Raw genomic sequence first — 16,360 nt, forward strand, 5'->3', positions numbered from 1 at the left:
ATAAATGTGTAAAATGCTCAACAAAATCTCTTTTGCATTCCTGGATCTGCACCAAAAAAACAAATCCCTCATTCCTGGGGCTTCATTTTCTACCAAATGTACTAAAAACTGTTAACGATATCCTGCTAACAAACGAACAGAAGAAAAAAAAGAAACGGGGCCGAAAATATCTCACTAGTAAATGTAAAAAAATAAAATCATCAACCAGTCGTCGGTACCACATAAAAAACCACGTCTTTCACACTCAATAAAGACCTTAGTGGATACGTTGTCTTGTAATGCAGGTTGTCCTCCATCTGCAGTCAGAGCTGCGTTATAACGAGGACACAAGCCTGACTGGTGACGCTTGTTCTCTCATTCAGAGAGAGGTGAACAACATGTCGCTGTCAAACCGGCCATGACCGACACACGTCTTTGAGGGATCCTACAAGAGCGCACACGCACACGCACACACAAGCTATAAATTAAACAGCATGACAGGCTTTCTGAGAGGACACCTGAAGGGAGAAAAGTGTGTGTGTGTGTGTGTGTGTGTGTGTGTGTGTGTGTGTGTGTGTATACACATGTCCTGTTGACAGACGAGTGTCACATGACACGACAGTTGAACATCTGAAATAAGTGAATTCAACAGATTTTTATTTTTTTTTAAAGTTCTATTTTGTGTTTTATTTAAACTACTGGTGGAAAAAAAGTACGCTTTTGTCAAGTCTAAAAAGGTATCTTCTGTTATTATTGATTTCAAAGACCAAATAGTTAATCACTTCACTCCCTGATTAGTTCAGATTTCTGACCTCGGACGAGGTATTAAACATTAAAGAATAAAGCCTCGGCTTATAGCACATCAAGGTAAGAAAGGACGCTCTGATGAGAGAGAACACCAACAAGTACGATTCAGCTGTAGACCAGACAACCTTGTAAGACTCTTTAATTGGGTTCTAAAAGCAGCGATAAGCAAATTATATAAAAAGGTCTAAAAGGTCTAAAAGAGGTTCTAGTTCTCGGCTCACTTGCAAACACTGTAAAAAGTTTGTATTTGAGAGGAATCGTCTCAAAAATGACGACATGTGCAAAACACAAAGAGGAGGACTGGTCAGTGGTCAAGTAGACTCTCGCCAACACTGAGACTATATACGGGACGTTTGCTATATACTGATCCTATGATGCTGATCCAAATAGCTGGAATCAGTGACAGTGGGCCCGATCTATTCAATACAAATCTATGATTGTATGCTATAAACATTGTGTACTGGAATTTTGATTCCTGTTTTTTGAACAATTTGTATTAAAAAGGTTTATTTTTACCAAGTTGCTGGCATACCATTTTGATTATGTCAAAGGTCATGGTATCGGGTTCGGGATCGGTGCATCCCTACTCAACACCATCTTTAAGCCCGGCCTCTGACCTGACAGTTCCATAATACCTCTGACAGCCTGTATCTGATGGTATATAGCGTCAGTCAGGCAGACGACCACTTCGCCGTTAAGTGGAGGGCATAAAATGCCGCGTGAAGCCCGTTTCACTCGGCCCTGGCTGTGCCGTTTTGTTATCAAAGTGCATGTTCATGTCCACAATGCACTTTGCGATCCCCAGAACAATCCAACGAGCCCGGCGAATCCACCAGAACACGAGCCACGGGCTGACAGGGGAACAAAGAGCCCAATGAATTCAGCGGTACCACGCTTTGATACAAAAAAAAAAAAAGGTACCTCCAGTGTGTGGGGGGGGGGGCAACAAAACAATCAAAAGGGAGGTGGGATTAATCTGTGAGCAGCCATCAGAGAGCAGCCTAGTCACCGTGCAGCCAGGTGCGCTCAATTAAACTGTTATTAAGAGCGGCCAGAAGAGGCTGTAAAGCCATCACCTGCTTCACGAACTGGGTCACGGGTCCGGCTGACGCAGCACGTTTATCCGAAACGGCAGGCGCTCCGAGAGAGGGAGCGGCCGAAGGAAAAAAAAAACCGGCTCCGATACGGAGACGCGAGGCATCGTATTTCATCGGGGGAAAAAAAAAATGAAAAACCGCCGCTGTGACCGCCGCAAATGAGACGAGGTCTCATATCAAACAAATGGGAGCTCGGAGAACTCTGGAGATTCTCAGCGGGCGAGAGGTGCAATCACAAAATGAACACAAATGATACCCTGGGAAGATGCTGAGTAAATGACAACCATCAAACACGAGCCTTGACGTGCGAGGCGATGATGGTGCATTTTAACGCGGGGGCACCGGAGTGATTCTTGTCGCGTGGGGGTTGAATGACAGCTCTGATTACTCATAAACCTGTATTTGCATACCCGAGAGTAAACTGATGTCAATTTGGAGGCAGTGAAGAAGAGAAAAATCCATCAGGGGGAAAAGACGAAAAAAAGAAGAAAAAAAAAAAGGGGGGGATGAGGAAGTGGACCATATTCTCCCTGGAGTACGCCATGCAAATGATTTTATTTTTTTTGGAAACGTGATAAACAGCGGCATAATTTGCCGGGGACTCATTACCATACATAACCCCTCGCATGAGGCCGTGCAAACTCAGAAAGAATCATCATCAGAGGAAACGAGCGAGGAATCAGATTACAGATCTATCCACTTAGCCCGGCGCACCGTCTACGCCCTCTCCGCAATTATACGCAGACTCATATAAACACCGGACTGATTGTAATTCTATACTTTGTGCTCGCTAATAACCTGCACTAATCCATGCAGTGTATAACATATCATTACACTCAGATGAAAAGTACAGTCGTGGTGAAGGAGGGGTGGGAAAAGGGAGAAGTGCGTAGAGAAGGCTCATCGGAAAAAGAGAGAGAGAGAGACTGAGCCTCTTGATGTTTTGTATAAAGTCCCCTTTGGGCTGTGAGCCCACAGAGAGAGACAGAGAGCCAGCCGGGAAATCCCAGACAAGAGGATTCTCCGTGAGAAAAAAAAAAAGGCAGAGTGGAGGATGAGGCAGCTCTCAGTCTGGTCGGGCCTTTTGAAGAGCCAAAAACGGGCAGAAAATTCTGCGGCGTCAAGATTGACGCCAAAAAAAAATCCCCGCGTGGCCACGACGTCACACATCTCTGCAGTGACTCCACAACATTCTCCAAGATTCACATGTTGTGGATTAGTTTCTAGACGTGAAATAGAACAGCAGCAGAAAGGACGTTCCCCATTCAGATAATAAAAGGAAGCAGGACGGTCAGAGCGGCAGCCATCTTTATGTAACTTCAGTGAACCGGCTCAGTTGGGTTTCGCAGCGACGGACTAAAGGTCGGACGATTGAAGCAAACAGCGTTTGATCATCACTGAGAACTACGCGATCAGTATTCGACGCGTGGAGAGAGTCTTTTGTGCAACCGTGTCCGTTGCCTTGCTGCCGGAGAGGAATCGAGGATCGAGCTACATGACGGGCATCAACGGGAGGCTTAATGTGGACAGTAGGCCACAAGAGAGTTCTCAAACTAGTGACGCACTTTACCCGAACCCACTGACAGCTGTTGTCTCCAGAACAACTAAAAAACAAATCGCCATTTTCTTTTTTTAAATCACAGCAAACAGTTCATTGTCCTGCTCTTCTATTTCTATGGCCTGAACACTGTTCATCCTCTTCGCGCAATCATTTGATTCCTCGATTACTCCATCGACACCAGAATTATCATTAACTACTTCGTCATTCCCTACATGCAGCTCCTCAATAGACCTTTTCTCTTTTTTTTTTTTTTACAACAGACATGTTGACTTGTTGTAGCGCATGTATGACTAATAACAGCCCGAAACAGCTCGATCACAAAGAGACGAAGAGAAGGAACGGAGCGCTGTGAGAAAACAGTAATGCGCCGTAATGAAGAGCGAGGGAATATGAATGTAATACGTGAACGAGGAGGAGTTTGAGAAGCGCACAGCGGACTGTTCCTGGCAGCAGAACAGAGGAAATAAATAGAGGACGGTCTCCCAGTACTCTCTGAAGGAGCCATCGGACTGTAAATGACTGACTGAAGAGATGGAGAGTGACATTCCTCTTAAGAGAATGAGATTACATGACTAGATTATACATCGGACCATACAACTCTAATGCATCTCGACTAATGGATTCAACAGAGAGCTCATTCATTGTAAAGCGTCACCTCACTGCAGGACACAATTAAATTCAACGTTCTGGCAGGAAGATGGTGGCATACAGACGGCACAATTTAAAAAAACTGTAATGTGAAGGGGGGGGGGATGGCCTGGAGGTCAAGGCACCAACCGTAAACCTTAAGGTCTTCAGTTTGAGTCTAGCCGTGGACTTTTGTTGCAAGTCATTCTCCATGTCTCTCTATTGTCGACACTAAGGCAAATAGAAATCACAAAAATACTTAATACACTTAGCTATAAAATGTCAACAACAACAAAGTCCTATTTCAAGAGCTCAAGGAGTCCTCTACTAATGTCTTGTTTTGTCTGACCAACTTTCCAAAACCCAAAAGATATTCAATTTAAAATGATAGAAAACCGAAGTTCATCTCTACGAATGACTTAAACGGCTAGTTGTCAAAACTGTTGACGATACTGATGAACCGTTTCAGCAGCGATAACAACCTAATCTGACTCGGGTTGTACGGGGCTCGACGGCAACAGATGCCAGGCCGCCACTGGGAACCGTTTTGAAAAGAAAATTGGCATCCAATTCTTGGCCTATGGTTGTCATCAATGGGAACCAACCAAACATAAATACATTTTTGCATTGATAGACCGCATGTGCGTCTATCGATCTCTGTAGAGAAAAAGGTGCAAACTGACTTTAATTGACAGAGAACCCGGACAAAAAACAAATTTGTTTGGTAGCAAATCCTGCAGGACTGGACGAGCACTGGAGCTCGAAGCAACACGAGCGGGCAGCTCGGTGACATTATGGGATGGAGGCCGATGGCTGGTTGTCAGCCCTGAGGTACCTGCACACACAGGCCTGTACTGTACGTGTTTCTGTGGGAACTCATACAAATGTGATTGTTTAAGGGAGTCTATGGATATTCCAAAGGACTGAGAAACTATCTTCCTAATTATCTTAATTATTTTCAACTCTTAAGGAGATCATTTCAAAACACAGTAGAAGAAATGAAAGCCTCCAAGTACGCCGTTAAAATACACGGCGACGGAGTCCGCTAGGGTTCCGGAGAAAGAGCTTTCTCTGTGACGTGCGAGGAGGCAGGGAAAACATGATGATTAATTTCAAGCCCCCCTCTAATAGGGTTTAATAAGAGGTTTAGGCGTTCAGACGGACGCCTGACGGTTCCAATTGTGTGGCAAAATGAAAGACAGTGAACCCCGAGGGTCGTGAAATACCAACAAAATCACCGCGTTTCCTCTTAAACCCATTATACACGACACCCAGTTAGCGTTATCTCCAGTTGTAAAGTGGAGATAATGCTACTGTAATTAACCTGAAAATAATACGAACTGGAGGAGAGAGGAAAAGCCCCAGGTCTCTCTCTCTCTCTCTCTCTCTCTCTCTCTCTCTCTCTCTCTCTCTCTCTCTCTCTCTCTCTCTCTCTCTCTCTCTCTCTCTCTCTCTCTCTCTCTCTCTCTCTCTCTCTCTCTCTCTCTCTCTCTCTCTCTCTCTCTCCACAAGCAGGAAATGCCTCTCAAGATTATTACTGTATCACAATAGATGGGGCCTTTTCCAGTAGGCCAGAAGGAAATACTGACTCTTTTTATGGCCACAGGAAGATTAACAATACCTCATTTAAAGAAACTGATATGGTAGACAGAGAAACGGAAGGGTGTAAAAACATAATAGCATGCAGAGAGAGAGGTAAAGGGAGAAGCAGGTGGAGAAAACTATGTGCCAGATCTGGATTCCAACTGCAGTAACACCATTTGGCGAGGACTTCCCGGCATGCGCCCAGCTCCAACACAGGCCCCCGGGACACAATCTAACGCAGGGCCGATAACTCTGCTTTCCTTTCTCCTGCAGAGGCTTTAATTGAAAAGAAAGAAAAAAAACACATCATCTCCTCTACACAACAGAGAGAGAGAGAGAGAGAGAGAGAGAGAGAGAGAGAGAGAGAGAGAGAGAGAGAGAGAGAGAGAGAGAGAGAGAGAGAGAGAGAGAGAGAGAGAGGCTTTCCACACGGAGATCCTCACACGCCGGTGATGTTAGTGGTGGTACCCGAGCATCCGCACTGGCTCTTTAGCACAGTTGTGCCTCTTTTGTTAAACAAAGGGAGCAGATCACGAGGTGGTATTTATCCCTTATACTCTCGACACGCGCCGCACACGGAGAAGTAATTTGGCAGAATCCGCACAGATTAGCCTTTCTTGCGCAGCAAGAAGGAGCTAATTATGTCCTGCCCCCGTGTTACATCTCTTGCGATGCGCATCCTAATGAGAGTATAATTACCTTCAACAATATTTGAAGAAAACTCTGCGATTGACTCGGCGAGTTCACTTTGGAAACATCTCTGGTGGCACTCTGCCTAAAAAAATAAATAAATGCGCCTTAGCCGACAGCTGCGTGCGACAGGAAGTGCGCCGGACCTGTTCTTTGTGCCGTTATTTATAGTCGTAAAAAAAAAAAAAAAAAAAGGCTGAGGCTGTGTTTTCTACTGAAGCAGAAGTCACACCGGCAGCACGGCATCTAAAAAGAATGGTCCGGGAAGATCAGTGATAATGACAGAAAGAGTTATAACTTATATTCAAACAAAGCAACAGTTTACTCCATTCAGATGGCAGAAGCACGGACATAATAAAAAAAAATAAAAAAAAAACACACTGCACTTGTGGGATAATAATCTCCTAATTACATTTTTTTATTTTTTTATTTTAAAGTACTACCCCATCACTTGTTTCATTTAATAGCCAGACTTAATTGGAGTAGCACCCAACGCCGGACTCTCGCAAAACAATTTGCATCGTGCAGAAAAAGAAGAAAAAAAAAAAAGCACCCCGGTACGCGTCTCATGGTGCATTTATAGACTCGGGGGTCTTATTCGCTGGTTTACTTTCAGTATCTTGGGAGGTTACACGGCAGTGCGGCGCTTGTGGTTTCACAGATGACTGTTGTGAAACTTGTAAAGCATGACTATACTGAGATCATATCAATAGACCGAAATACAGCTGTTCAAATGAAGTTGTACCGACCTGTTTTAACACCCTTTTGAAGATTATGTCAAGTCAAGTATACCAGAAGACCCCTTGCAGAACGGTCACCATCAATTTGCATGAAGCTCAAAGTACAGTAAGTCTGCAAAATCGTCTTGCATCACAAACATTACCACTGTAACGACTTACTGGTCTTCATCAGCTGAGCTGTACACTTGAATGTGCGCAGGCTGGTGTTGACAGATGTTTCTGTGCATTACTTTAATTGAGATGCAAATGCGGAACAAGGTTTACGTTTTAACGCTCAGGTAGACATTGTGATGGCCGCGTGAAAATGCATTTCGTGTCTTCAAACAGAAAGAAGGTAGACCGAGGTGTCGGCTGTACCGCGGCGAGACGACTTCATCTAAATCCCGAAAAGGTTGATCACAGAGCAGAGCTGCCACTCAATAGAACAGAAAACTGCCTCCATGAGCCCACCAACATCTGAGCTGCAGCGCTCTGACTTTATCGAGTATTTAGCACAGACACACACACACACACACACACACACACACACACACACACACACACACACACACACAAAAGGCCATTTCATCAAATGCCAGCCGTACTGAAAGGCTGACTCTAGCTGCACGTGGCAATCCCAGGCCCGTCTGCAGCCACAATCAATGACTGACATCTCCATTACAAGCCCCCAAAACAGCCCCCGGGACATTTTCAAAAGGTGACAAATGCAACATTAATATGGGCTGCAGCTGATATTAATGTAGACAGTTTTTTGTTATAACCTGAATAGCCTCATGGTTGTTGAGCCCTATGATTTCTGTTTTGAATTTCAGTCTCAGCATGTGGGATTAGATTACAAGACTCTACCGATCTAGTAGAATGCCTGGAGACCTTAACTTTTTGCACTCGTCTTTTAAGCTATACGCACACACCCCGAGTCGGCTCCACTCGGGTCTTCCGAGGGACTCGGGGAAGCGAGTTCTCCCAGGGGAGCCGGTCCCTTTTGGCTCACGCTGGACCCACAGAGACGGACAGGTCCCCCCCCCCCCCCCCCCGGTGTCAGCTGCGAGCTCATCACTCCGGTAGAATAAAGCCTCGGCCGGAGCGGTCAGCTAGACGCCGTTAAGAATACTAAACACGGAGTTTACAGCCTCGTGTGTTCGCCGCCAACTCTTTCCTCTCCGTCTTCAGCGCAGATGCTAATAAAGGACCTCAAAAATGATTATGGTTAAAAAAATGTCATGGTTTTGGAAAAGGCCTTTGTCTTACTTCATCTACGGGGGAATTTCTGGAGACCGTTATCGCAGATGAAAGTCTTCGGACGCTAAACTGAGCTGAAGTTCATGAATACGAACCATCGACTTCATGCAACCCCGCTAAGCGGCCGCCTGATACGATACGGCAGTTGGCGGTTCCTATAGATTAACTTCATCCGGCTGAATATAAATTATGTAACAACGAAAGTCCACGTCGGTGACCTTTGTTTCACATTGACGTGTTGCACGCCATTAGCCATCTGTCAGGCGAGCAAACAGCAGCACAGCAGGACTCTTCTCAGACAATGCTCGAGCTGCTCGGCGCGTCCACAATCAATACTCCGGGTACTGGAGACACCCTGACCCCCCCCCCCCCCCCCTGCCGTTAAGAGAGCTACGGGTCTAAACTAGAGCTATGATCTGGATCATGTGAGCTACGTCCTGACCTCCAGACGTTACAGCAAAAACAAAAACAGCTGAGATCACCAACGAGGACCAGAAGTCAAGACTCTGATTTTGACTCATTTCCTGTTCAGCACTCTCCGCGTTTAATTGTTCTTCGTCACCGGAGCAGCTGACAACATGTTGTTGTCAAACACGTCACAAATACAGAGTTGGTAATTCATAATTAGTTGTCAAAGAGAGACAAATCAAATACGTCCGAGGTCCCTCTTTCGCCTCAACACAGACGCTTAAAAAACAAGCTGTAGAAGTGTTTCCGGCTTTGCCCGAGTGGTGAGCACAAAAAAAAAAAGGAAGAAAAGTGTGGAACCACTTAGCTATGCGCTGATTAAATAGGCCAGCTGTCATTTGTCTTCGCCGCCGTCTCACAGCAAGCCATTGGGAGCTGTACTATCAGAACTGCCTCACCGAGCAGTGCGGCCCGTAGCTAATATACGATTCCCTTTCAGAGTGAATAACAGTAAAAGTCACGCTGACCTCCAAAGAGAGGAAGAGGAGGATGGCGGCCGACGTTTCGGCTCAGACTGAGACTGAGCTTAGTAGCCTAAAATACTCATAACATATCAAATACCAAAAGCAACCCGCGAGGGGAAAACTTCACCCAAAACTAGGTATGAATCATATGGTTTAGCGCACGGCTAGCTCAAATTGTGATCTAATTGGCACCAGACATGTGACCGTGCACACAAGTCAGGCTTTTATGTTTATGCAGAGTTGGCAAACAGGAAGAGGAAGATGTTTTTGTTTACAGATCAGCTGGATAAATGCCGCACGGTTGTGTTAAATATGGGGGAGGAAAAGCTAGAGCAGGATGCGTTCCCAGGTGGAGGGCGTGCACAAATAATCCCACGCCGCGGTGCACAAACTCATAAAAATTGGGAAGTTAATGTTGTTAGCTTAGCTTTGAGGCTGCGGGAGATCGCTCGAGAGGGTCGCACACACACTTCTCACGGCCGGCGCTTAATAAAAACACGTTCTCGTTTGCCAAACACACACACACACACACACACACACACACACACACACACACACACACACACCATATTGGTCGCCAGGCCGAAAGAAGAACGTGCGAGACAAAAGAAATATCACACTGCGGCTCTGTGCATCCTGTAATTTTATCACCTTCCTCTGCTGCGAAAGACAAGCAATTTCTGTTTTGTGCGGGTTTTATTTATGAGCAAAAGGTGGCTGATCATAAACCCCACCTGGCTGCAACACACACACACACACACACACACACACACACACACACACACACACACACACACACACACACACACACACACACACCAAACAAAGATGAAACGGTTTGTTTCCCTCCTTGACAAGACAAAAATCACCCCTCTTCTGATTCTCCCGGCCCCTTGCTATTAAATCAGCTGCTTTATTTCACTCCAGTCTCTTATATCGTTGAATGTCTTGCTATGTCAGGAATTAATAGCTGCGATATCCGGCAGCGGTGACAAGAGCCGCGTTCATATATACAAGGCTTTTTCTGAATGAAAAGTAATGAAAATGACTCTCTGCATATAAAACAAGGAAGTGAACTGATAAGAAAAAGGGACAGACACAAATGTCCCTCTCTCATATTTCACGGCCCAGGCCGAGAGAGAAGTGTTAAAATACGAGGCGGGGAGTTGAACCGCATGGTTTATGTGGCAACCGAGCCCGCGTTTTAATTGCAACCGTGTTTGTGAGCTTGCTGCACTTGTAGGTGGGAGATGGGGGTGGGTGGGGGTGGGGGTGGGGTGGTTTTGGGTGCAGGGCGGGCGTTTTTCACAAAATACCGACGGCCTCGGTCAAGAGACGAAGTCACTGCGTCTCTATTTTCTGCTCCCAATGTGTCACTCACCGCTAACCTGTTCCAAATGAGAGCTGTCTGGGGTCTGCGCCACACACACACACACACACACACACACACACACACACACACCAGTTTAAAAATATGAATCATAGCCACACCGGAGCGTGTAATGTTTCGGGCTCAGTGTGTGTATGTGGGCGTCCAATTGTCCTCTTAGATAAGCTGCCAGTCTGAGAGCTGACCCACAGGAAGCTGTGTGTCCATACTGTCCAAAACTGCAACTGCAAAAAAAAAAAAAAAAAATGTATTTTGTACAATCGTAGCATTTTCTATGTTCTGAGCTACGTCACATTAGAAAAGGGAAGGCGTATCTTCTCACGAGGGTACTTCTAAGTCTCAGCAGCGGTGTGTAGATACAGTAAACAGCCCTGCTGCTTAGTGTTCCCTGCTTTTTTTCTTTTTCCAGAGCCACAACCCCTCTGAAGTCTCTCTTAAGGAACAGCAACATCCTGATGAAACAGAATTAATGAGACAACACTTGAAAAAAAATTCGTATCAAAAAGTATTTTCTGGTTAATTCATCACTGAACCGAGAGACAGCCAGGAAACATTTCCCAGAGGCCCTGTTAAATCACTTTTGAGACGCCACAAGAATAACTAGGCTTCAAAAAAAAATTAAAAAAATGCCGAGCTGGCTGGCGTTTGACAAGAAAAGAGCTGTGTAGTGAAATTAACTTAAGGTCAAGAGAGAGATGATTTTAATATTTAGTATTTGAGGGACGGATCGCCTTACTCGCTGCGCGCCAAAGAAGGAAAGTTGGGCCCCAAAACCTTCGACTTCCATTCAAAGTTGGTCAATAATTCTTTCTGTGCCTCGTGAATGACGACAAATGCCAATTAGGGTTGACCGGTTTTTAATAAAATTTCACCGCCGAACAGCATGCTGGGTACAGCTAGCCCGTTAGCACAACCGTCTGCTAACAGCTGGGAGAGGCTCCGTGGCGTTCCTTAAAGAACAGAACAGGAAGGAGGAACAAAGAGAGAGCGGAGACGCACCAATAGAGTCTGTGCCCAACAGAGGAGCTGTGTCTGCTGTGTGGATGTGTTTTGGTTTGAAATAATCCGACGTTTTGCGAGTTTGGAGCCACTGTTGTTGCCGCTGGTGGTAACACGAGCAACTTACGTCACCTGAGCAGAACACGCGAGTTATTTTCATGTGTTCATAGATGCAATCTGACATTTACACCTTGAAAACCGCAAACCTATCTACGTCATGTTTTTATGTTTGTTAAATTATCAGTAGTGATAACTAAATGATATGCTTATTATACATATTACAAACAAAAACACTTTACAAATTAGTATTTTGGTCAGACACATATGCAACGCTGATTTGAGTGTAATATGTGTGGTATTTGTTATAAATGTACGTTGGTACATAGAGGGTGATAAGAAGCTGTACATGGAGGGTCTTAGGACCCAGGGGAATGTAGGTGAAGGAAGCAGGAAAAGACAGAAGACACGCCACACAAACAGCTGTTCACCGCTCGCTGCCGGTTCTCCTGTTAAAAATGTCCGCTTAATAATTAAAAGCTCGATAAAATAATTTTCGCCGTTAATTAGCTAATGCGAAAAAACAATACCGTGAAATACCGTGAAACTGGTATAATCTTACAAAATACCGTCATATATGTTTTTTTGGTCATACCGCTCCAGCCCTGATGCCAATTCACCAGATCAGCGGATTTAAAATCCGGGCTGATGATGGGGCAGCATTCTGAACATGCCGGTGGAAGTGAAGACGTTGTTTGGAGAAGGAAGTGGAGCTGCAGCCTCAGGGTGACAACGATCCTGAGAAACAATGTCATAAAGCAATAACCGCGTGTTGCCTCTGGTGGGGATGAGGAGGATTCTAGACGCATTAAGGACACGAGTTTCCCCAAATCAAGTCAAGGCGCTCCGCTCGCATAGCAACGCTTGTTCTGTCCTTCAACACCAACCGATACCAGTGGTGGAAGAATCATTCGGACTCTTTTACGCAAGTACAAGTAGCAGCAGAACCGTCTGAGAGGAGGATGCAGTGCAAGTAGAAGGACAGACGTGTCGGCACAGCCATAATCAGGATGCTACTGTAAAATCAAAGACGATAATATCGGCTTATGTCACAACTATGACATAAAAAACAACAACCAGCAGAACTACAAAAAGCAGCAAAAAAAAAAAGAAGAGACAACCTAAAGCATGAATATTTCATGGGTTTGTGTTGTTGTTGGGTTATTTTTGCAGTTATTACTGCAACGCAAATCTAATAAGGTTCAATTTCCAATATTGGTTGTTGGGAGCGAGCAATGCAGTGCAAAGCCTCGCTGCCACACTCATCCACTGTAGTGTGGATCTGGCAGTATGATAACAAAGCCCCTTTATTATCATTGCTTTGCTCCATGTCAGAAGACATTTATTATTAATACCGCTGTGAAAAGACTAAAAAGGAGACGGGGGTTTTCTTCTACATACGCTAATAAAGCCATGGGGCCATTATGAGAGCAGTGAATGGTCTGACAAAAGTTGTTGCCGGAACAGGAACAGGTCCACAGTGAGCGTAAGAGGTCTCATTAGTGCTACTTGGTCAAAACATACAGTATTAAAAGTGCAATGGCCGTGCACCGCATCGGTCCTCCACAGCAGCAGCAGCAGCAGCAGCCGGTCTTTCTACTAACGACTCGTCCGGTCTTGCATTCGGCGAGCCCCCGTAAGGGTTCTTGAAGACCTTCCACTTTCCAAAAAAAAATCTCTATGGATGTTTGAGAATATACCCAGGCAATCATTAGCATCAGAGGGGCATGCTGTTCTCACAGACACACACACACACACACTAATGTAAACCACAGCCAGCCATATCTGCTCAAGAGACCACCTGCTCACACAGCGCTCATTTGGAAGCTGTGAGTCCGAGATGACAATCGGGGCTTTTGGTGTAACCTTCTGAACTCGTCCATCAATCAGCATCAGCATCCATCACACAGCTTGCAAAGCCCTCGGTGCCGCTAAATGGTTATCAGCACACGTTTAAAAAAAAAATAACAATCCATTGTAGTATTCTGGAGAGAAAATAAAACCTGCGATTAGCTAAACCAGGATGTATTGGGGGGAATCCCCCCCAAAAAAATCGAATAAAATCAGGGTAAGATCCATCCCACCGTTGTTTCAGCACAGTGGATTACTCTCGTATTTCATATCCATTCATGAGTCTGTCTATAAGTTAAACAAATCATGCAGATCCTCTCCAACACACCATGCTTTAATAAAAGGTGTCTGGCTACATCTCGCCTCCATCGCAGTATTTTATGGGAGGTAGACTCCAGTTCCTTTATGGCCGATCCATCAACTCTCAACTCTCTCAAATCACCAACATGTGTATTATCTGCTGTGTAAACAGTTATGGAAATGTTATTCAAAAAAAAAAAAAAAAAAAAGACATCTAACAGACCACAACATAGGCAAATGAAACCCTGCGGTTCTGGTGTCGATTTACATCCAAAGTCGTTTAAGATGAAACGGTTCATCAGCATCGGCAGAGAAGCGCTACAATGTAATGCTGTAACTGTATTTAACAAGCTGTCAGGAAAGTGAGCGATTAAAACACAATAAATATTCATAGTCTGCTTTGCAAGTGGCAGACAGACTAAACGTTGGCCCTGTGGTGTTGTTCTAATTGAAGCCGCAATGAAAGAGCTACAGTGTGTGTGTGTGTGTGTGTGTGTGTGTCTGTGTGTGTGTCTATGTGTCTGTCTGTGTGTCTGTGTGTGTGTGTGTGTGTGTGTGTGTGTGTGTGTGTGTGTGTGTGTGTGTGTGTGTGTGTGTGTGTGTGATGGTTTATTCAGGTGCTGCTACAGGAGATAGTGGAAGCTAAACGGAAACAGTGTTTCTCGGGACAAGGGTTCCTGGTTTCGGTTGAGGAAGTGACAAAATACAAGCAACCACAAAAGACAAAAGAGCCCCCCCCCCCCCCCCCCCCCCCCCCCCCCCCCCCCCCCCCCCCCCCCCCCCCGCGTAGAGGACGGGAGGAGTAAAACACGAAAACAACCAGCGAACTAAAACAGATACAAGTTAAGCGTAAAAGTCCGTAAAAAAGTAGCGAGCAGCGGAGGCCCCGTAACACAGGAAACAGCTACAACTAGGCGCGCCTCTAACAATTCCCAACACACACACACACACACACACACACACACACACACAATAGACAGACATTCCTTGTTTTGGCGTTTCATGCAAATCCCAGCAAACCAATTTTTCCCCCCCGACACGTGATATTCACACAGCAACAGGCAACTTTGTAGCAAAACAAATCTCGCACGAGAAACAACACAGCCGGGGTCGCTTTTCTCCTTCTTCTTCTTCTTCCATTCACAACCCTTTTTCCAAACTTGTGCAGGCAGAGAGCAGAGAGCTAGGGCGAGCTAGCGATGGAGCGTGCAAGTTACTTTTACGTACCAACGCCATACTTTTCCCTTTTAGTGGGAACCCAGCGAGACATTCTCCGCGTCGAGGCTTCCCCGCAGTTGCCGCGTAAAAGAAAAAAGGTCCAGGTGAGGTCCTCTCGTAGTGAACGTAGACTTTCTTCTTTTTTTGTTTCCTTCAGTTTTCTCTGAGCTTTGGGGAGCCACTCCGAGCAGCCATTTTCCTCCAGTGACAGGACGCTCCGCAAGGGGGAGGAAGGGAACGCAACTTGTGTCAGCCTGTAGGCGTTCGTGCTGCGGGAGTCCCGCTAAACTTTCACTGCTGTGTTACGCTGAGACGGAAACTCCACCAAGACAAATATTTCCCAGATAATTAATTATGCTCTTGTGTTTTTTTTTTAATTCATATACATCACTTTTACAATAAACTTACTAAAAGTTTTAGGGTACTGTTCATTTAAAAAAAAAAAAAAAAAAAGTTGTTATATACACAATACACAGATTTAATACAAAGAGCACAGATTCAACAGTGTGGGATTAATATACTGTATATGACGATAAAAAGTATATATATATATATATATATATATATATATATATATTTATATATAAACACACACAAAGAAGAGCCAGCACATGGGAAAGTAAAATGAGTAAAAAGTAAGGTGGTGTTTGAATGTGGTGCATTCAGTTCACCTACAATTAGTTATCATTTGGACAAAATTAGCTTTTTATGTATTCACAGGCATAATATAACTGTTGTCAATAGTATAACGTCCCCGCTGTAATCAGCATTACATAAATAAATAGCTACACACCACTCACACCCAGTTTTATTTTATTTCAATCCTATCATTAATAAAAACATATTACAGTAGTTGTACTGTGATCTTTGATATGGGTCTTTGTCCCTCCTCCTTTGTGCTTAATGGTGAAGCTACGGGAGCCAAAGCAATGAAAGACATCGGGGGGGGGGGGGGGGGGGGGGGGGGGGATGCACCTGGTGCACACCTTTGAAATCCCTCTTGTTTGCACAAATGTTGCATCCTCTCTGTGGTTGCATCACATCTTTTAGAGAAGTCTCTGGAACCCCCATGACCTGTCTCTCCTTTGCTCTCACTTTTCTCCACTCGTCATGTTGGAGTGTTGCCAGCAGAGGGCGGCGTCGCTTTCGAAACTCATTCTCACAGCCAATAACCTACATCTTCTGAACCTTGTTTAAAATCTGTCCTAACTCATTTGGGTTCCTGATCTGTTTTTGATTTTTTTTTTTTACACCATTGCATATTCCTTCTGCGTGTAGCGCCCCGGCTT

At 44.9% G+C, this 16,360-nt stretch overlaps 1 protein-coding gene across 1 annotated transcript in view; it reads right to left on the reverse strand.

The window, feature by feature from the left end:
* dock1 (dedicator of cytokinesis 1) overlaps window positions 1-15,324 on the reverse strand; it is a 161,556-nt gene extending 146,232 nt beyond the window's left edge. The window contains 1 exon segment of the mRNA XM_068736926.1: window positions 15,081-15,324. Within this exon segment, the coding sequence (XP_068593027.1) occupies window positions 15,081-15,123 (43 nt within the window). The 5' untranslated portion in view covers window positions 15,124-15,324.
* Window positions 15,325-16,360: the final 1,036 nt, after the last annotated feature.

This window comes from Cebidichthys violaceus, unplaced genomic scaffold (genome assembly GCF_023349555.1).
Source record: "Cebidichthys violaceus isolate CVI_PGR_0920_01 unplaced genomic scaffold, fCebVio1.0.p SCAF_74, whole genome shotgun sequence".
NCBI lineage: Eukaryota > Metazoa > Chordata > Actinopteri > Perciformes > Stichaeidae > Cebidichthys > Cebidichthys violaceus.